General features: G+C 42.6%; 1 protein-coding gene across 12 annotated transcripts; it reads right to left on the bottom strand.

The window, feature by feature from the left end:
* Positions 1-214: 214 nt before the first annotated feature.
* Positions 215-21,341, bottom strand: RNF19B (ring finger protein 19B). 12 transcript variants are annotated; one of them, XR_011432049.1, is made up of 11 exons: positions 20,586-21,340; positions 12,266-12,471; positions 10,919-11,063; positions 9,366-9,528; positions 8,795-8,909; positions 7,595-7,735; positions 6,448-6,655; positions 3,828-3,959; positions 2,542-3,040; positions 1,130-1,274; positions 215-745 (listed from the first exon to the last, which is right to left on the bottom strand). XR_011432049.1 is itself a non-coding variant. In XM_070249640.1 (10 exons), the coding sequence occupies exons 1-9, from the start codon at positions 21,215-21,217 to the stop codon at positions 2,581-2,583; spliced, it is 2,202 nt and encodes a 733-aa protein (XP_070105741.1). In that variant the 5' UTR covers positions 21,218-21,340; the 3' UTR covers positions 1,013-1,274; positions 2,542-2,580. The 12 variants fall into 12 exon arrangements, 10 of the variants coding, with proteins under 10 accessions (XP_070105741.1, XP_070105752.1, XP_070105759.1 ...); XR_011432057.1 differs by lacking the exon at positions 3,828-3,959 and having other exon boundaries at positions 456-745; positions 20,586-21,341; XM_070249640.1 differs by lacking the exon at positions 215-745 and having other exon boundaries at positions 1,013-1,274.
* Between the last annotated feature and the right edge of the window lie 76 nt (positions 21,342-21,417).

Here is a 21,417-nt window from a genome sequence, read left to right as displayed (position 1 = left end):
TTGAAAATTACTGCTCTTCCTGGCCTCAGAGAAACCTAAGATTTCCTTGTCTTCAGAGTTGTTTTGCGAATCTACCTAACTTCATCCTCAGACACCTCTTCAACTTACCTAGTACTCTCCTCCTTGGTCCACCTAGTTCCAGCCATATAGGCCTCTATGCTGTGTGTGTGTGTGTGTGTGTGTGTGTGTGTAAACAGACTAAGGATGCTCCACCAACGGGGCTTTGTACTTTATTCCTCACATCTGGTATGTTCTTCCCTTAGATACCCATACGGCTCTTTCTCACGCCGTTCAGGCCTATACTACCCACCTAGCACCAGCTACCACTCTCTCATCACTCTTCCTGCTTTCTTTTCTTCAGCACACTTATCCTCATCCAGATTATATACCCAATCTCCTTTCCCTACTAGAGTGTAAATTCTGGAGGGACAGAAATTCTGTGTTTTCCTTATTACTGCATCCTATACCTGAAATGTAGTAGGTATTTTAGAATGAATGAATGTTGTTCAAAGAGGAAATTAAATTAAACTTTCCCCATTTTCTAAGCTGAGAACCAACTTCTCCAAGGCATTACTCATGTTCTGCTCCAGGTGGTGCTGATGGGCCTTTTCAGCTGCTAATATTTAGGAGATAGAACAGTAGTGTTGCAAAGGATTACAGTAAGCTTAGTTTTTCACAGCCTCTGGTCTAGAGTTCCGGGCTTTTCTTAGCTGACACCCATAATCTCTCTTATTTCTTCTTTTTCCTGAAGGAGGAAAAAACATAGGACTTTACCGAAAGCATTTTCAGTATACCATCTCACTTAATCTTTACACCCCCATAATTAGGATTATTATCCCCATTCTGGCTAAGTAAAAACAGACTTGGAGTAGTTGCCCAAGTCTCACAGGAATAAGAAGTGGAGCCTAGATAATACAGATTTGGCTGCAAACTCTTGTCCCTCCAACAGACTTCTTTGACTTTATCCAAGTTAATTGCTCTCTTAATGAGGCTTTAAGAGAAATGCAAGTCGTGAGTTGATAATCGCATTTTAGAGATTTCCAGACTGCCCCTTTTTCCAACAGCTTCCCTTTTTCACACAAGGACACCCTCTAGGGCACTTTCTTCCAGAAACCCAAAGTCCACTAACAGCATCTCCTGTCCCAGGTGCAGGGAAATGTGCTAAGTCTGGCTACAGTGCCCATGAGATAAGAATCTTCCAAGTTGCCTGTTGTCCAGACTCATCATCCTCATTGTAGTAAAGCACAGGCCAGGACGACAGAGAGCAGGTGCATCTGTGAAAGGAAACAGAAAGCCATCTGGTCCTCAGAGAAAGTATGTTTTCAGTTCTTCCTCTGGGCCCAGAGCTAAGGTGACAGAGAAGTTTAGCACTGGAAGCTCTTTCAATACTATCTGAGAGGGGGAAATCAGGGGCCTGGGAGAGTCACTGACTCACACAGTCACAAAGTAAGTTACTGCCAGATTTGGAATCTTACATCCGGCTTCATGAATCTTTTAATTTGTCTGCTATACTATGTATGAGCTTTCATTTCTAAGGCCATTATTCTAGACAGAGCCAAAATCCCAAGCGGTACTAACTTAGCTCAATTCTGATGAATTGATAAGACCAAATAAAATTAAATGCTGAGATTTTGATGGCACGTCTCCTCTTACTACAAATTTTAGTCAGATTCCTTCGTCTCTCTTACTTAAACTAGACTGGCAAAACTGAGAAAGCTTTTTGGAACAGGGCATGTGAACCTGAGAGCAGAACAAACATCTAAGTCATTGCTTGGTGATTGTGCAGAATCAGTAAGAATACTCTATTCCCCAAGTTGTAACCCTACAACATTCACTGGGATCTCTGAAGAGCCACTGGAACTGCCACCAGTTCCCTCCTCTGAAGCACACTTCTAATAAGTAACTATAATGCAGAAAAGCGTAAATTAAGCTTTAACAGGAAAACTGCACAGCTGCCTCTAGAGGGCAAACAAGGTTCATTTTAATCTACAGCTTCACTATCTGGCTGACTTCAGTCTGACTACACAGTCCAAAACAAGCCTAGCTTTGCTTCCTGTCATGCTAGAAGTCATGAGTTTATTGATGACTCCACTGCAGGCTGATTAGAATACAATCCTTCTCTTTTGGCATTAGGAAAACGCAGATCTAAAGACTGTTAAAGATGTAGTAGTCTGTTTCAATCAAACACTTGGCTCTGTAGGACTATCCAAGCCAAGGAAAATGAGATGAGTTGAATTACGACAGAAATCTTTATTAAAATGTGTCCTTCAGTAATGTTAGCATACATAAAATATACACACATACATCTGTACACTCTTTGACAGACCTCACGGATTGCCACCATCAGTTTAACCAATAAATTAAAACTAAAAAAGGGGGGAGGTGGGGTGGGACTAAGGGCAAAATTTCCATGTTTTATCTGGTAAGAAATAGCAAATTTCCCAGAATTTCCCTGGGGAAAACCTGTGACCAGAGAATCTTTGAAATAAAATACATAAATCCCCACCCCTCCCCCCAAAAGATTCCAAAAGATGCAGTTACAACAAGTGTGCTTCTCAGAACAGGAGCATTCAATCCACTTCATACTCTGGCTTCTGCACCTTCTGGCTTCAAGACAGTCTTCCCCTCAGCAGGGGCAGAGAGGTTCATATGGGCACTTGGGCTCGGTGCACCTTGGGCTCTGGGAGTCGAGGGGCAGGCTGCAGTATGGGAGCGAGGGGAGCCACACTCATCTGAGGTGATGTCTGGCACATCGTCTGACTGCGTATCGGAGCTCTCCAGGTCACTGCGGATGCTCTCCGGCTGGGCCAGGCTGATGTCCCAAGGCTTGCTGGCCAAACAGTCTTTCTGTTCACAGCTTTGGTGTTTGCAGGGGGGATCCTCTTCATTGCTGCCACCTCCACCTCCACCACTACCTTCTTCATTCTCTGCCATCTGAGCGTGAACATGGAGCGAGTCCTCCGTGCTGCTTCCACTCACCAGCTGATAGTGGCTTGGTTTGGCTTCAATGTCCACTTGGATTTCCATATTGTTGCATTCTCTGTGGAGACAAAATCCACTTTGCTGAGTCATGTATGGGTCATGCTATACCTGTTGGTAAAAGCAGTTTGTGGGTTCAGGATTAGGAAGTCCAAAAACATAAGTAAAAAGTAGACTAGAGCTCACTTTTAACAAAAATAAAAATTTAACCTAATACTAAGATGGAGAACAATTAGATCCTTTTTGTTGGTTTAAAATACACACACACACATACCTCTGCCAATTTCTTTAAACAACTAAAAAAGAGCTTCCAAAATTCAACTAAGGGTCAGAGCCTTACACTATCTTACTCAAAATATGAAAGTGAAAAGATTCAAAGCTTTTTACTACTACGCCACAATTAGAAGAAATCAGACTCTCTCCAGCAAGAAGTGCTGCAATCACACCATACCATATACACTAGCTTCTCAAAAATAAAGAGAAATAGGCTACAGGAGCCCCATGAGAGCAGAAACCATAGACCCACGGACATCAATGAACACCAACCAAACTCTTTAAGTTCCATGTGAATAATTACACTGTTGCAATAGCCAAGAAAAGACCAAAAAAAAAAGTAAAAAAGAAAGAAAGAAAAAAACCTCTAAAAATCAAGTGCTAACAAGAAGAATCAATCAAGACATGCCAAAAACTCCCATACCAAGAACTTGCTCAGTGAATTCACAGGGTACACACACCATATACCCTACTAGATGGTACACAAAGCCCTAACATGAGGCATTGAGCTTCTGAAGGCCTAGTGCCCAACCGAAAAAATGCAACCTCTCCTGGGCATCTGACTGTTCACATACCTGTCCTGTGGGTTGTAGGAACTGATTATGGAACCGGCCATAGCACGAGTGCTTGCGTTGTCACTAATTGCACCAAGACTGGCTGTGTCTTTGGGGAAAATTTCCTTTTGGACATCGGCTTGGACTTCTAACCTGTGTAAAGAGGGGACGTTCAAGTTAATACGAGACCTGGGTATTCCGAGACCATCTGCTTCCTGGCACACATCTCTTCCATTATTCTCTTGCAAATTGAGTTGATCTGATCTTCTCCAATTGTCAAATAGCTCAAAGAGATGCCCACACATTTTCTCTCTTAAATATCTACTGAAATCGTCCCCTCCTTTCTATCCCCACTGCTTCTGCTTAACTTCAGGCCCTCCACATCTCCTGCCTGGATAATTGCAATTGGGCTCTTTCTCCAGGAGCCCTAACTCCAGGTCAAACCACTTCCAGATCAGTGACAGTGTGGACAAAGATTCAATTACTCCAACAGTCCTCCCCTAGCTCCCTAGTGCCAACAAGCATTAAAGGTCTTCCTGATCTCCTCCAAGCTGTCTCTCTAGTTCCGTCTCTCACCATAGGTCCTAAAATCATAATCGCTCTCAATTTTCTTTCCTTATACACCTATGCACATTTTATACCTCCATGACTGTGCACATGGTATTTCCTCTCTCTAGACATTTCCTTTCTCCATGTGACAAACTTCATATCAGTCCTTAACAACAAAAGAAGCATCACCTCCCCTCAGTTTCCCAGCAAACCAGTCACTTCCTGCTAAGTGCTCCAATAGCACCTACCTATTTATTATATCAATTTACTTATCTGTCTCCCACTTGTCTGTGAGCTCGAAAAAAAGGAGAGACCACATCTCATTCACACTTTACCCTCCGTTTGTACCCTCTGTTGCACATACTAGGAACTCAAACATTCAGCAATCAAATTACCCCCAGGCTATGAGATTGAAGGACGTACAGGAGCCAACCTCCTACAAGAGCAACAAACTTTCCCAATGGTATTTCAGAGCTGAGAACTCATAACTATTTCCTTTCTTGGCTCCAACACCATTTTGTTGCACACTTAAGTATTTCCTCATAATGAGTTTCACAGTCAAACCCGTCTGACTCATTCACTTCCTATAAAAGGCTTTCACAGAACTGGAACAGCTGGACTGGCTAAGCTGCAGTTTCAGCAAGTCAGTCTCCAATAATGTCTGTCTGCTTATTTACAGGGGTTTTGGTTTTAAGAAAGCACAGCAGTGAATTCTCTGACATGCGGGGACGGGATCCCCTAACAAGAGACAACCAAAGTCATGAGATGCACACAGGTCAGCAGCAGCCTGCAGCTGCACATTCAAGCAACCTCCATCCTGCTGCCTGTGTCTTTGCTTTTCTGCTCCAGCCTCAGATGCCCTTCAGGAACATGTCACGGCCCAGGGAAACGCAGTGCATCGAGTCAGAGACCTGAGTTCCAGCTTCAGTTCTGCCACAGAATCACTCTCAGAATTGGAAGAGGCCTTCACAAAGGCCATCTACTTAGGTGGTTTCCAGATGCTAGTTCGTGCAATGGCTACATTAGAATCACCTGGGGAACCTTTTCAAAACACAGATTCCTAGGTCTCACTCCAGAAGATTCTAATTTGTTAATGTGGGCTAGGGCCCTGAAATCTATTTTTAAGAGTCTCCCAGCTGACTGACAGGCACTCAGGTGTGTGTGGGATCCAATCCATCTGCCATCTGTTGCTTGACTCCTTCTAATGGCCAAATGGCTATCCGGTCTCACTTTAAACACTTCCAGGGTTAGGCGGCTCAGTATCTATGAAGGTAACCCATTCCTTCTTTGTACTTTTATATAGATTTTCCCTATATTCTCTACAAAGAAACAAATTTAGTTTCCCTCTAGCTTCTGCCAAGTCATCTTAATCTACCTCTTGGCATGAGTCAAAAGTCTAATCCATTTTTCCAGTTCGAGGCCCTTCAGATATCTGAAGGCAATCATCTCCCCTACCTCCCCACCTTGTTTTGTCCCACCTTTACCTCACCCCAGACTTCTCTTCTCCCATGCATTCAACTAACTGCTTCTCATGTAACATCTGTTAGGCTCCTCTGAAGATGTTGTGGTTTGTCTAACTGGTGAAATGACTGAGAAAGTCACAACCTTTTTAGTCATAAAGCTTTACATATTCTCAACATAAGTTCATAGAATTGACTTTCCTTATCTATCAAATGGGAATAGGAATAGGAAGGTAATAAGGTTCACAGCACCAGTAAGCCAACAAAATACAGCATAAATGCTGTTCAACTGAAAGCCAGTGACAAAGCCTAATGGAGAGCACAGCCTTGGGAATTGTACAAAAATGTGTGCCTTCCTTCCTGAAGCAGGCAGCCTAATGTAGTAGAGGGAAGATCAGAAGTCAAAATTATTCTTTATATGGAGTTGCAGTGGAAAGAACACTGAACTTTGTGTCACTTAACCTTTCTGAGCCAGTTGTCTAACTGTAAAAGTAAAAAAAAAAAATACCACTGATGATTAAATCAAATGAGATGACATATGGGACATGCCTGGCACAGAGAAATACCTCAATACAGGTATGTTACTTCTTATAATTCCAACTGGTTCTGTCAGAAATTATCTATTTGCTTACCTGCTGTATTTTCCCTTGCCACTGGAAAGAATGCCACCACTCAGTGTACCCCCTGAGAGGGCTGCAAAGCTGGCTGTTTCGCTGTATGGACCCTGCATAACACTGAGTCCATCTGTAGGGCTTCCACTGGTGCTCAATACACTAGTCAGACCTTCAATGCTGCTTTCCCCAATGCTGGGATTTTTGAGGGCTCGCCAGGCATCTGCCACTGGGGATGGAACCAAACATCTCAATTCAAGATGGCACAGCATCAAAACAGAGTCTAATATCTTCCTGCAAAGACTCTTCAGAATGGAGACTATTCACGTAGAGAAATACTTATTTATTCACTTAATGGACAGCTGCTATATGCGACCATCACACATCAAATGTTTTAACATATGCTAATATTTAACCTTCCCCCAAACTAGGCACTAATATCCCCAATTCTAGATGAGGAAATGAAATCTTAGAAGTAAATGACTTGTCCAAGGTCATGGCTAGTTACACAAAACTACAGTTCTGATTCCAAGCCCACTATTCTTTCCATGACACCATGGATGACATCTAATAAAACATGAAGATTTCAAAACATGTTTAGGTCATGTGCTGATTCTAGCAGGAAGCTTGAAAAACCTTTGGGGATCTCTGTGCCCCAGATTAGTTAATATGAAGTGGAACAACATCAAAGTAGAAGTCAGAATACTTGCTCTAGTTCTCACTCTGCAGAAGCTCTTAAACCCATTTAACAGATGTTGAAACAAAAGCTTCAAGAAGTTCCCATTAAATGCAGATAATTTTAGCCCCCGCCTTCTCTCTTCAGAGAGCTGTTGTAAAAACCAAGTGAGATAATAACTGTGTAAAGTCCTCTGAAAATTACAAAGTACTGTGCAGATATAAGACTTTATTATAATCACTACTATTATCAGTATACTTGGAGTTACTTAGAATTCTACCAGTTTGTACCTGCCACACAGAGGCAAGTACCAGAGGAATTAACCTAATAACTCTGAAACGAAGAAATGAAAAGCTAAAAATACTTTGCCCCCTACAAAGCTCATTATCCAAAGTAATCCAATGACAATCTCTCTGCAAAATGTACTGAATTTTACTGATTTTTATCTTGTGTGCCATAAATTCAAAAGGAAATTAAAAATCCTCCTTTTACCTGTGATCGGACCATCATCTTCATCAAACTCAATTTTCACTCCCTTTCCGTTGGCTGTGCTAACTCCACAGCCCCCTCCACGACAGAGAGAAATGGGCACAACCCCATAGACATATGCCAGCATAATGGGGACGCCAATACCTAGGGGAAGAGAAGGAAACATGTCAGCAGACCATCAGCTTGCAACTGCCCTGAATTCTCCTTCCCAGCATGAGCACAGAAAAAACACTTTAAAAAGGAACAAGGAAAGACAAAAGACAGCTATCCCAAAGAGGTAGCCTGGTATAACAGAATGATGGCTGAACTTGGAATCAGAAAGGCCTAGATCAGAATCCTGGCTCCAATTTACTAGCTGTATGACCTTGGACATATCTTCCCAGGGTTGTCAACGATCAAAAGAGAAGATATGTATAGTGCTCAGCACAGTAAGTATATGTTGCTTTCATTTCCCCCCACCTATTCACTGCTGAAGTGCTAATCCAAGAGTGTTAATTCCAAAATCTTACTGCTGTGTAAGGCAGAATGGCTTAGTTGTTGAGAGCACAGCCTCTGCAGTCAGACTGCCAGGATTCATGTCCCAGCTAAGTGACCTTGGGCAAATTACTGCATGCTTCTGTTAGGACTGTGCTGCTGTGAGGATTAAATGAATTAATGCATGCAAAACACTCAGAACTGCTCCTGGCACAAGGAAAGCCTAAATAAATATTAGTTACATTATTATTATTCTAAAACAAATCCTCATGTCTCCCAAAATACTGTGAGGCCAAGCAAAGCAAAATAAAAGTAATTTTGTTCTGTGGGTTCCATGGCAAGTGGAGAAGAAGAAAGATGAAAGGTGAAAAACTAGGCCTTAAAGTAATATTGCTTAATTCAATCTTTTTTATGTGCCAGGTGGAGTTCTAGGCACTAACTTCAGAATGAAAAATCCCAAACTCTGATAACTTAGTGTGGCTGATAATCACAATAATAGTGCCTAATAGACTTAACTCCTAAGGTGGGTTTGGCATAAAATATAGGAGCCTCCAGAATGAAACACCTGGCCAGATGCTATAGTCAGAAAAGCTGACCATAGTCAGAAAGCTGATGAGGGGGAGGGAGAGTAGAAGGGGAAGAAAGAGAGAGAGAGGAAGGAAAGGGGGAGACAGAGACAAGATGGAGACAGAGACAGAGGGAGAAGAGTCGTGGTCCTGGCTAGCTTACCCACACTAACTGCAGCGATTACTGGGGATGCGATGACTGACAAAGTCACTCCTCCTGTGATAGCCAAATTCCTCTTATGTTTGGAGGTTTTCCTTCCCTCATACCTGCTGTGAATCTAGGAATAAGAAAGAAAATCCAGGTCAGCAGGTTAGGACATCAACCTTTTTGCCAGGGATAAAAAGGACAAGTGAACACTCCTCTATAAATTATCTATATTAAAACGTATTCCCCATCCCAAAGAGGTATCTTTCTCAAATTTTAACCTAACTCAGACCAGAACCATACAAACTAATATAGAAAGAGTTAATCCAAGAAGAGACAAAATAACTCAGGGGAGTGAAGTAAGCATTTCACCTTTAAGTCACTGAGACAAACCAGGCCCAGGATGTTAATAAGAACTTTCAGATCTCTTGGGGGTTTATGAAAATCCATTTAAAAAATCAAGGTTATTTTTATCCATGAATCAGCTGGTTTTCAGGCAGCTCTGAAACATAAAGTTCCTCCCCATTTCCTTCAAACTTTTACCAATAAACCTGAAGATGGAACATGCACAGAACTCAGCATGTCTTACCTTCCTGCCAACATAAACAGGAATGCCGATGACCATGGCAGGAACAGCAATGCCAGCAATGAGGGAAATCCCCACCGGAGCACCTATCAATGTGCCCAGCTGCCAAAGAATTTTCTTCTTACGGCTCCACGGCTTCTTGCCCCAGAACGTGCAGCCAGAAGGGCTGCAGAGGAAACATGCTGAAATTAATGTCAATATTACAAATGCAGCTGCTGTCACCAGACGGCTTGATAAGAGCAAGAGCCTTCTTTTCCACAGGAGTGATTAACAGAAGAGATTACAGGAAATGAGTATATTACACAAGGGGGAGCAAAGGACAAGGCCAGACTATTAGAGCTCTGGGCTCTTTCTTTCTTTCTTTTATTTGGAAAGGCAGGCCTCTAGGCTTGAAACCTCTTTTCCATTATTTTCTGCTGATCTCTGTCCCCGCTAACCCGCCAACACTAGCCCAGCTTCCTTGACTGATACTACTTGGGATCCTGCATAGCCTACGCACTTGACATTTTACCCAAATGCCCTGTGCCCTGCAGCTAATGAACACTCTGATTTGCATAGTTTTCTTGGCACATAGCCTACCACATCATATAGATATGCAAACCACGTTCCTGGGAAGGGACATAAAAAGACTTGTCACACCCCTTATATCAGTTTTTGGCTACTTTTACATTTCTGTGTCCAACCTTTTTTGCTCACTTCCTTTGTCCTGTCTTCTCTTCTAGATGGGATAAGCAATTCTGAAAGTAGGGATCATGTTTTATTCACCTTTGTGTCCCCAGTAATTGGTACACTGTAAATACTCAAAAGTTTGCTAATTTGAAATGCAAGTGCTTCATCCACACAGTGAATGTTAAGTTTGTAAATGTTAACTCCTTTAGGACAATATTTTAATATTCACTCAATGAATTATTTGGAAACTCATCACATGTAAGGAACTTTAAAGAGGTAACTCCAGCCTTAAACTTACGTAGTTCATAAAATTAGACATGTACATGAAATACAAGTTGTGATGATGTTGATAAACATGTAAGGAACGTCAATAGAGTAGAATGAGGCAAAAAAAGCTAGGGAAGGCATCACAGATGAAATGACATTTAAGTGGCCCTTGCAGTGTCGATAAAAACTGAACGGGTTGAGATAAAAGGGGTATGCTGGCAGGGTGAGGTGACTGGAAAGCATTCCAGGCAAGGGAAAGAATATGAACAAGTCTGGAGGTAAGACATCACAGAGGAAACACAGGGAACAGCAAGTCCAGATTATCTGGAATATAGCATGTATAAAAGCAAATGGAAAAAGCTAGAAAAGCAGATCAGGGCCAGACTGTGGAAAACCTTAAAAGCCATCACAGGGAAATGGAATTCTATCTGGAAGGTAAGGAGACAGTCCCTGGAAGTTGCTGAGCTAAAGAAAAACATGATCAGAGAGGTGCTTCAGAGGAAGTTTTTACAGCTTCCTTATGCTGTAATGAGAGGACAACTATGTCTCTTTGACATCCTTTTCCCTAAATCAGTAAGAGAACAAGACTACAAAAGCAATGGATACATTTCCCATCTCACCTGAGGTAATGCAAGTCTGAGATCTCTTTCATACAAAGCCAACAGAATTCACAGCCACACACTGCACAGGTCATATGATTACAGCTTCCATCATTCATCTTGATAATGTAAGCACTGCATCGTGGGCATGGCTTGATGTCATCTGCTAAGGGGGAAAAGAAGAATGGGTAGAAAAATACCCGTAGTTAAACCTTGCTTGGCTTTATTATTCCTCCGAGTACACGTAAGAAATGAGGAGACAGTCAAGAACTCTTGACTGAGGATTCCAAATTGTGCAACTCACTTCACTAGAAGGCTGGCCATGTCTAGACCTCAGGAAATTTCATAAAATGGATCCTGTCTCGTATTGAGCTGCTTATCCTAAAAACTGGCATCTTACACAGCACTTGAGCCACACTCTGAGCAAGGAGACTTCCCAAGAGAGAAATACGGTTCCAAGAAAAATGGAATTCCACCAGCCAGTAGGCTGGCAGAATTAAAAGCAGAGTCCTGCAGGAAGGATAGTCTGCAGCCTGGAAGTGGCTCTAAGTTTTGAAAAACTTTAGTTCAGGAAACTCATTTCTCAGGCTCAGCAAGTATCACTGTAATTTGTTATTAACACAACCCACAGCCCTTTCCCATGATACTCTCAAATTCAAAATCTAAAAACAATTGCGTATGCTATGTAGCAAACACCTGGTAATTTTCACAGCAAGCTAGGAAACTATTCTATTAAAACGACAATTTAGGAGATTATGCTGTGCCAGGAAAAAGTGAACGGTAAAATCTTTCCTACTAGCCTCTCCCAAGTGACATCAGTGAAATAAAGCATATTTATAAAAGGCAATAAACCCACTGACATTTTTAAATAGGTTTACCCCGATTTGTCAAAGTGTGAACTGAATGCGTGTAATTCCTCCTTCTAAAGTTAATCATTAATCCACACTAATATTATTTCTTTTCCTTAAATCTGTACCCTACTTCCAAAAGCAGTGATGCACTTAAAGCTAGGAGGAAAACAGTACAAACAGTACAGTACAGTAAATGTCTTTCTGCTCATAATGAAAGTTTTGAAAAAGCCCCTAGCAAAAGGACCTAATTGCTCTCCAATATGAGACATATTACTATGAAGGTAGAAACTAGAGAATTCAATTTTGTGTGTATTCTGATTCCACCTGGGTTGGATAACCTATAATGGTCAGAGAGGGAAGCTACATATTAAATATAATATTGAAAGTATCACCAAATATTTTCTGCTCTCTGATCCCAGGAAATACTCAGATATACAGTAAAGTAATCCCTCTCAGCTTTGGGCTCATATTACGAAATATCAAATAATGAGACAAATGAGACAATGCCAACTTATACCTGGTCCAGATTCTTGCCCATAACTGAGACCTGAAGTGTGCTTGGTCCGGACTCGCAAAGTCTGCGCCCTCTGCTGACGGGCCATGTCGCATGTCTGATTTGGGTGCCATATTTGTTTGCAGTGGTAGCAGAACTCAGTCTGGCAGCCTTCCCTCTCACAGGTCAGCTTTGGGCAGCTGGCACAGCCATAGGCAATAACAGCATAACTGGGTAAGAAAATAGTCAGAGATATCAGTAAAGTAAGAATGCTCTACCAAAGACAGACATTACTCATCAGTTCCAGTGGGGTAACACTATTTGGCACCCCTACTACTACATATGATGTAGAGAAAAGAACCCACATGCACGAGCACGTCTAACAAACTGTAAAACATATTGTGTATGAGAAAGTAAATTGCTGCTTCTTTTTTTTGGTAAATTCCTTCTTGAGATTACAAAAACACAAATCATTTATTTCCTGAAAAAATAGAGGAAAATATATTTCACCTGAGTTTCTAGCATGTATTCAGTTATAAACTGCTTTAGAAGCAGTTTGCCACAGCAAGTTGCATAAATAACTAGGTAGAAAACTATTTCCTCTGATGGTTTGTTATATTTAGAGGGATTAGAATTCATTTACATTAAAAGACAGAACATTTGTAAAATAAAGAGCTATAGCAACGAAGCTAAAGCAAGTATACTTTTCTAGGTTTCACAGCGAAGCTGGCCTGACCACTGCCTGAGACACAATAGCCATAGATGGATTCATGATCAACTCCTATTGAAAGCTCATTTTATCTGTTTATACTTTTTTCTTTCTATTTTTCCAATTCAAATCTATACCTTGAAATATCTTCTCTCTTGACAGGCTCCAGAATCCAAGAATACCACTCATCTATCTTATTAATTAATATATACAATAAGGCCCTATCTCCCTCCTTCTTGCTCTCTCTTTCTCTCTCCTGACACATATTCTTAGTAAAGGTGGGCAATTCAGAATCTACTAGTACCAGCATCAACTGTTTCTTGTACTTCATGTTTATTTACCAAGAATTACTCTCCCACAAACAATCCGGTATTTTTACAACTATTAGCCTTTCTGACTAATTCTAAATATGTCAACTAAATGCTCAGATTGCCCTAATAAGTGAACACTTGTTTAAAATTAAAAAAAAAATTTTTTTTAAAGTAATTTAAAGAAACAAATGAAGAAAGGAAAACGGCAGTGGTGAAAGTTCACATCATTTTTAGACAGGTCAGTGATTGCAGGCTTAGGTTTTGCCTTCTGGGCTTTGTTGTTCCCTATCCCACACACTCCTCCAATAGCCAAAGACCTCAAACAACTTATACAAAAGGCTAAAAACGTTTTCTTGGATTTCTTCTACAGCTTCTTTGTTTACTTGAATGTACATTAGAGGTTTATAATAGCAACTCAAGTTTTCAGGTTTATCATAGATTCTGCAGGTTGATTTGAGAATGACACTAAAAATATCATTGAAAAAGTATCATCTATGTTATATAATACAGGCTGTATTAAACCTCTTCTCAGAAAGCGCAAACTGAGAATAGGTTAATCTATGAATGCAAATGATTCATATCCTGTAGGAGTTCTGAGCAAATTTACCCCACCTAGCTGCAAAATAACTACTAAAGATAAACAACGTTTCTCCTGAAGAAAGTAACTTGCTTGCTATTTTGTGTTAAACGGGAAAGGTACTGGATGATCTCAGAAAAGTATTTAAGTCAAATTCTGATGATACAAATTAGATATACTGCCAGTCAGGAAGCCTTGAACATTTCATGATCCATCTCACATGGTGGGAGTAAATATTTAACATTTTTTTTTTCCCCCAAAGAAGAACATTTGATAAGATTGGCAATGTCAATTTTGGGTGTGGAATTTGGTTCCAAGGAAGTAAAATAACCCCAAATACTCATGAACCCATAGCAATCTGTCTTATCATGACACAGAATTACTCAGGGCATGAGACTTGGCATTCCTGTTTTTGAGCACCTGGTCTGGGCTCCCTGTCCCTGATTCATTCTTATGATACTTCAGTTAATTAAAATCTCCAAACCTTAGTTTCTACCCCCAAAATGGAGGCACAGGTGCTTGCCACCTTCAAGTGTAACTAAACATGTTCTAAAACTGCATTTGAGAACTTGTCCTGGAAGGTGTGTTATAAAAACATAGCACATTTTGTCCTACTCCCTGGCCTTTGCATACTCTATTCCTTTTGCCTAGAAATGTCCTTTCCTTACTTCTTGACCTGGCAAATATTTAATACATTTAAGAACCACTTCAAATGTCATCTTCTCTATAAAATCCACTTAACCTCTCCAGGCAGCTGGTTGCCTACTTCATGACTGTGCACAATTATTTTATAATACTTATCACATTGTATTTTAATTTTCTGTTTATATGTGTGTTTCCCCAACCAGACTAGACTCAAGGAAAAGTATCATCCACTTTTTAATCTCCAGGGTCTACCACACTGATTCATGCTTAAAATACCTGTGTTGAATGAATGATAGAGGCTCTCTCATGTTTGGGTTTTTGGCGTTCCCCAGGGCATTCTAGCTCTTCTCCTAAAGCAATTTCTTAAACTTATCCATGTATCAATTGGCTTACTACATACCAGGTACTATGACTTAATCCTAAAAATTTGTATAAGCCCATTTTAGGAATAAACTCCTAAATTCTGAATAGGGCAATCTTCTTCCCCAGGTAGTTGAAAAAAGCCTCATCCTAGAGACCAAATTTGCCTTGACTATTTGTTCCTTCTCTTCCATGTCCTACAATGGAGTTCTCTTAGCTTAACCAAGCATTCCAGTTTGCTAATTAGAAGGCAAATGGAAGGTGTAGGAAACGATATGCTGCTATGAATACAGATGCATCCTTTTTTCCCTTTAAATTTATATAACTTTTCCTAATTTTGTTAATTTCCTAAGTCTTCAGAAACATCATAATGTGTGACAGGCTAGACCACAGCATTACCTAACTTCAGCCCTGGGGAAAAAAATCCCATTAGTATGAATTTGATTATGCTCCAACAGACTCGGGTAGTTAAAGAAATGTGTTCCTATATTGTGTCTGTACTTCCCAGCTCCAGGCCATATGATTTCATTTACAAATGGACCCCGAGCACGTGTGAGGGTAGTAGACATGGGCCAAGTTGTCACAATGAGCTGTACCCTTACTATCTTCCATTTTCCTGCCCTAGTTCAAATCCATGTCACCTCTTGGCCAGACAACTGCAAGAGACTATACTATCTGGTCTCATTCCCCACTCCAACCCAAATTCCAATTCCAGAAGGTTGTCTATCATGATGATACTCTTTTACTTAAAATCCTTCAACCAAAAAGAACAAAGTCCTTCAAAGTCCTTCTCTGCATGGCACAGATAGGCTCATCAACTTGAATTCAGTCTATCTTTTCAGATTGATCTCTAGCCACTTCCCAGATCATGCTCCCCATATTGTGCATCCTGAGGCTAACCAAACTAGACTCCAGACTTAGTCTTGTATTTTTATACCTCCATGCATTTGCTCATATGCTCTGCTTTGAGATGCTTTTTTCTCTACCCTCATCTTTGTTTGCCCAGTATGAATTCCTACTCATATTCTTCAAGGCCCAGCCAGATCAAATATAATCTCCTCCATGAAGTTTTTCTTGACACCATCATGCAAAACCTTTCATCTATTCTCTAAGAGCATGTGTATTTGCTTTAGTATTTATTACACTGCGTTTATAATTATCTATCTATCCATCCATCCAACTCCTCTGCCAGGCCAAACTCCCTGTCAAGAGGGTCATGACTAAGACCTTTTTGTAACAGCCAGTACTCACCTAAGGTTCAACACTACGAAATTCTCAAGTGTCTGTTGGATGATCACCTGTGGGTCCTCTTCTTGCCCACCCTCCTCTTATCTATGTCTCTTCCAAAAACTGTGCTCTTATTCTTTATCTTTCTTATCAAAATTCAACAATTCATCCCATTCTTCTGGGACTTAATTGAAAGACTCTGTTCACAGGGTTGTAGAAAAAGTTGGTATATAGATATCCTTGTCTAGAGGAGCTCTCAACCTACTCAGAGCATAAGATTCATTGTTCACTAAGGACACTAACAGAGGCAGGCCAGAATAACTATTAAAGGAATTTAGAAAACTGCAAATAGGGAAATTTTCAGTTAAGTCTTAAAGATGCCACAGAAGAAACAAAAACAAGTTTCCTGGTGATCTAAGTATGGGAAAATTATACCAGACTGAAGATTTACACTGCATATTAGCATTAACAAGATTTACAGTGTATATTGGCGTGTTTAAAGGGTCTAAGAAGCTCAGAAATAAATTTGCTTTATTTTGTTCAATCCAATATTTCCCAAGCTTATTTGATCACAAAACATTTTTCTTTCCAGCAATGTCTATAATATACCTTGGGAAATATTATGTACATGAAAAATAGAAAATAAGATCAAAAGATGGTTGGAAACTGTAAAGGGGCTTAAAGTATAAGGATAGATCATACAAATAAGAAGTCCTTAAAGATAGAAAAAGTCATCTTACAGGTCAGGTATGAACAGTTTTACACAGGGGAGTGATATAAAATGTTTCACTTTAGAATGAGTACTTTGGCAAATACGAGAAAGCTGTATTGGGCTGGAGGATGATGTAGATGGTGGTGGCGCAGGGGGGATAGAATGAAGCGTTGTGAAATAGAAGGTACGGGCTAAATTAAGAGACAAGGTCCAGGAAGGCTTCAGAGAGGAAAAAACCTTCACTGAGAAATTTGTCTTGCTCAAGGAGCTTGCTCTTCCCTCACAAATGCACTTAGAGATGAACAGAAGCTTCCTGTTTATGGGATGGTCCAGTCCAGCTGTCGAGGAAGGCCCATAGCTGATACTAACTGCTGGGGTCAAGTGGGAGGAGGGACTCTGCAGGAGACAGAGGCAGCAATGAGAGGCTGGAGAGGTGGACCTGCACAAAGAATTTAGGTCAAGACGGCCTTATCTCCGATTCATCTGTACAAAAGATCTGCCCTTGTACACCAGGAAATTTTCCGTTGCCTCCTTTGCTCACCCCTCTGTCTTCTAGAGATTCTGAAAGGCTTTAAAGATTGGCAACATTACATGTTTACATAATTTGGGGGTTTCTAAAAAGACATGCTTAAGCAGAGGCTCTAAGGGGTAACAGATCAACCAAACCATTTATTAGCTGTGAGACATTGGGCCCCGCACTTAAACTTCTTTGAACTGGCTTCCCCTTTATCAGATGAGTTTACCACCATCTACTTGTATGAAACTAAAATAAAATTATTTCTGAATGAGGTTATAGTCTGAAGATTATAAACAACTATAAAAATGTCAGTTATTTGTATTTTGAGTTAATTTTATCTCACTTGAAAGTATCTTTTAAAGATTACACTTGGTAATATTGTACTTAAAAATATTAAATAATGTGAATGTTTCCCCACTGAAATTGGTTCCCTTACTCACAAATAAAATAAATAGTATTCGAGGATGGGAAAAGAAAAATTCAAGACTCTTTCCTCTGTTCTACAAATATTTTGTAAACAAATAACAAATCTTTTAATATATAGTGTTCTCATTATCACGAGTTATCACAGTGAAACAAATGACCAGAACTCTGTAAGATCACTCACATGCTCCCCTCACCCTGTCAAATACACACATACACACAAAGAGAGCAAAGGGTGGACGTGACAAATTTGGCTGGCAAGAACTTGATCTGTGGGCAGTAAGGATGATCAGATATGAGAAGAAGAGATAACTGGGGCTTAGGCTTCCCTCTGGTGCTCGTCTACAATTTTTCACAGACTCAGAAGAATAGAACAGTTTGATTAAAACAAAACAAAACAAAACAAGCTATTTTTCTCCTCGAATTAACAGGAGGTAGCAAAACCACTGGCCACATCCCCAGGGGACTCAGACACCTGTTTGGGAAGTGAAAGAATTTTAAAGTTACTCCTGTTTATCTAATACCTTCAACTGAAGATCTCAAAACACTTTGCAAACATTAATTAAGCCTCTCAAGTCAGGAAAGGATTAGGCCTTTTTCAGACAAGAAAAATATAGTAGGTAAGAGGCTGTTAACGATAAGAATCATAAAAGAAATTAGATTATAGCATCCTTGGCTCCCTCAATGTTGTCCTTAGGCCACATTTGACGAAATGACTCAAACAGCAGCCTCCGCAATAAAGCAGACAAGCCCGTGCTTTTTAAAAGAGAGGTTGAGAGGAAAGAATATTGGCCTTGGTTGGAGTTAAGACCAGTGTTCCGAGACTGGTTCCACTACTCACTAGTTATATGACCCTGAACAAGTTACTCAATTTATTTAAACGTCGGTTTCCTCAAATCTATCTTACAATGTTTTAAGGATCAAATTAAATTATGTATGCCTGGCACATGGATACTCAGATTCCAGCTCGCTTTATTTTCCCAGACTTCACCTTCTTTAAACCCACAGATAACACATTTTTAAAAATTATATATAAAATTGTTATAATTCTTTTAACTAATGAGAAAAAAACCTCTAGATGACACTAATTCAATACTTGGTTAAAAGAAGAAATGGCCTAATTTTTTAATAACTACCCAATCAGTAATGGTTTAGAGCTGGCATCAGCAAGGTTGCAAATTAATTCCTGTCCACTTTTATTGACGTGAGCAAAGACAGAGACTGACCTCAGGGAAATAAAAAACAAAAAGATAGCTTTTCCAGAAAGATAATCAGTGATGCCACATTTCTCAGTTAAAATTCAAGCTAACTCACATCTCAAAAAGGAGTTAAAGTACTATTCCAAAATTAACCATGCAGTGTTCTCTTAAGTAAATATTCCTTTGGTTCAGAAAATAGATCAACAGTGTCTGTAAAACTTGAATACCACATAAATTAACCTCTTAAGGCCAGTAAGATCACCAGATACCAGTTACAAGCAAACTGTTCCAACAGCTTACAAGGTTCTTTCTGATACTTATTAACTGAAAGTGAAAGTCATCTACCATGGATGTACAGGGTACCTTTGATGACAACACTTCAAAGTAATTTAGAAACCTCATCTCAGTGAGGTTAAATAACACACCCATGTCTAAACAAGTTTGGCAGACTAGAAAAGTAGAAACTCTTACTCCCCCAGACACTTCTGTTGAAGGAGGCAAACAGCAGCATCAAGGAAATCTTCAAACAGCCTTGATAACATAGGCTACCATTAAAAGCCCTTCTTAACTCCTCTGAAGCAAACGATCATATAGCTTTTTACTAGCATTACATGTACACACTGCAAGGAGTCCCTAGCATCTTTTCGTCCCCAAACATGACACACAAGAATGAAATGATCTGCCCAAGGTCATAGAGCAGGTAGTGGCACAGTCTGACTCCCACCCACTTAGATGAGCCCCTCTTTGCTGCATGCATTCATGGGACGTACTGACAGTAACACACAATCACATTTCAAAAAGGGAGGGGAAGGGGGTCTCCAACGAATGCTCCAGACAGTGAAATCTGGTGGTATCATGTTTCTGCAGATACCGCATATTTTCCCACTGACCTTAAAAATTCAGTATACACAGTGCACTAGAAAGATGCCATCAAGAACTCAAGATCGGAGGGTGTGGGAAACATTTTCTCCTACCATACCAGCCTCTGGGCATCCTTCTTCTCAGTGACCCACTGCTTCTCTGGACAAAGAAGGAGTGTCCACTCCTCACTCTGCCCAAGGCAGCAGTGTAAGAACCACAGCGGGCCTCCCAACAGCTTGGCACAGCAGACACACCATGCCCAGGGTGCCCCCAGAGCCCTGCCAGCGAGCTGTCCTGCACCCCCTCCATCCCAACTTCCAGCAGGGGTGGTCGGGAAGAACACACCTTCTCCTGCCACGCTGCTAAGTCTGCCCCTAAACAGCGGACACGCCCCTCTGAAGCGCTGCCCCCTGAGAACGACAAGCTCACTCCGTCCTTTGCCAGATATCCCCTCATTAAGAGATGTCCCCTCCCTCCGGACTGAGGGGCGTTCACCCAACGAAAAACGGCCTCTCCCTGCCTCCTGACTTGATGGACAGCTCCTTCCCCTCGCCGCCCGCTCAGCCCCCACCTCCAGCCACCGCGGGCAGGGGTGGGGTGTCGGGCGCCATCGCCCCGCTCGTCCGGGCTTGCCGGTGGGCACCGGTCAGCGACCCGCCGTCCTCTCCCTCCCACCGCCCATCCCTCCCCTGGCCTCCGGGCTGGCACACGCGCGCCGCGCCGAGGACCGCCGCCCGCGGGACCAGCCGTGCGGCCCGGGCCCAGGGTCCCTCCGCAGCCCGCGGCCACGCCCCCGCGCTCACCCGCAGTCCGGGGCCGGGCACCAGCGGCAGTCGGGGTCCGAGGCCAGGTAGCGGCGCAGCATGAACTCCTCGTACTTGTGCATGAGCGGCGGGTCGGCCAGCAGCAGGCGGATGTCGTGGGGGTTGAGCCGCTCGCTGCACTCGGGGCAGCTGATGGGCACGCGGCTCTCGCTGATCTCCAGGCGCAGGTAGTGGCGGAGGCAGTCCCGGCACGAGCGGTGCGGGCAGCTGAGGAGGCGCGGGGCCCGCTCGGGCGGCAGCCGCACCAGGCACAGCGGGCACTCCACCTCCTCCGGGCCCGGGCCGCCGCCCTCCGCCGCCTCCTCATCGTCGAACCCGGGCCCCGCCGCCGCCGCGGCCTCCTCCTCCGCCTCGGCGGCCGGCTCGGCGGGCAGCGCCTCGGGCGGCGGGGCCTGGGCGGCGGCCGGGGCCGCGGCGGGCGGCGGCGGCGCGGCCGGGGGCGGCGGCTCGGCCTGCGGCTTGGCCCTGGCGCGGCGGCCGCGGGCCGAGGCAGAGAAGACGCTGTGGAAGGTGAGGCGCCGGCGCCGGCCGCCGCTGCGGCACTTGGGGTCGGGCGCGGCCGCGTGTAGGGATGTCGAGCGCGGCGACTCGGAGTCCTTCTCGGAGCCCATGGCCCCCAGAGGCCGAGGGGCGAGGGGCGCCCAGCGCCGCCACAGCTCCCGCCTCAGCGCCCCCTCAGCCGGCGCCCCGGCCGCCGCCGCCCCAGCCGCCCTCCCCGAGATAGAAACCGAACGTTGGCGACGAAGTGGTTATAAAGCCTCCGCCCCGCGCGCCCCTGCCCACTGCGCAGGCGCCTCGCTGAGACACCTCA

The sequence above is a fragment of the Equus caballus genome, chromosome 2 (genome assembly GCF_041296265.1).
Source record: "Equus caballus isolate H_3958 breed thoroughbred chromosome 2, TB-T2T, whole genome shotgun sequence".
Lineage (NCBI taxonomy): Eukaryota > Metazoa > Chordata > Mammalia > Perissodactyla > Equidae > Equus > Equus caballus.
The sequence above is the reverse complement of the archived record's forward strand: the minus strand, read 5'-3'. Positions and strand labels throughout refer to the sequence as shown.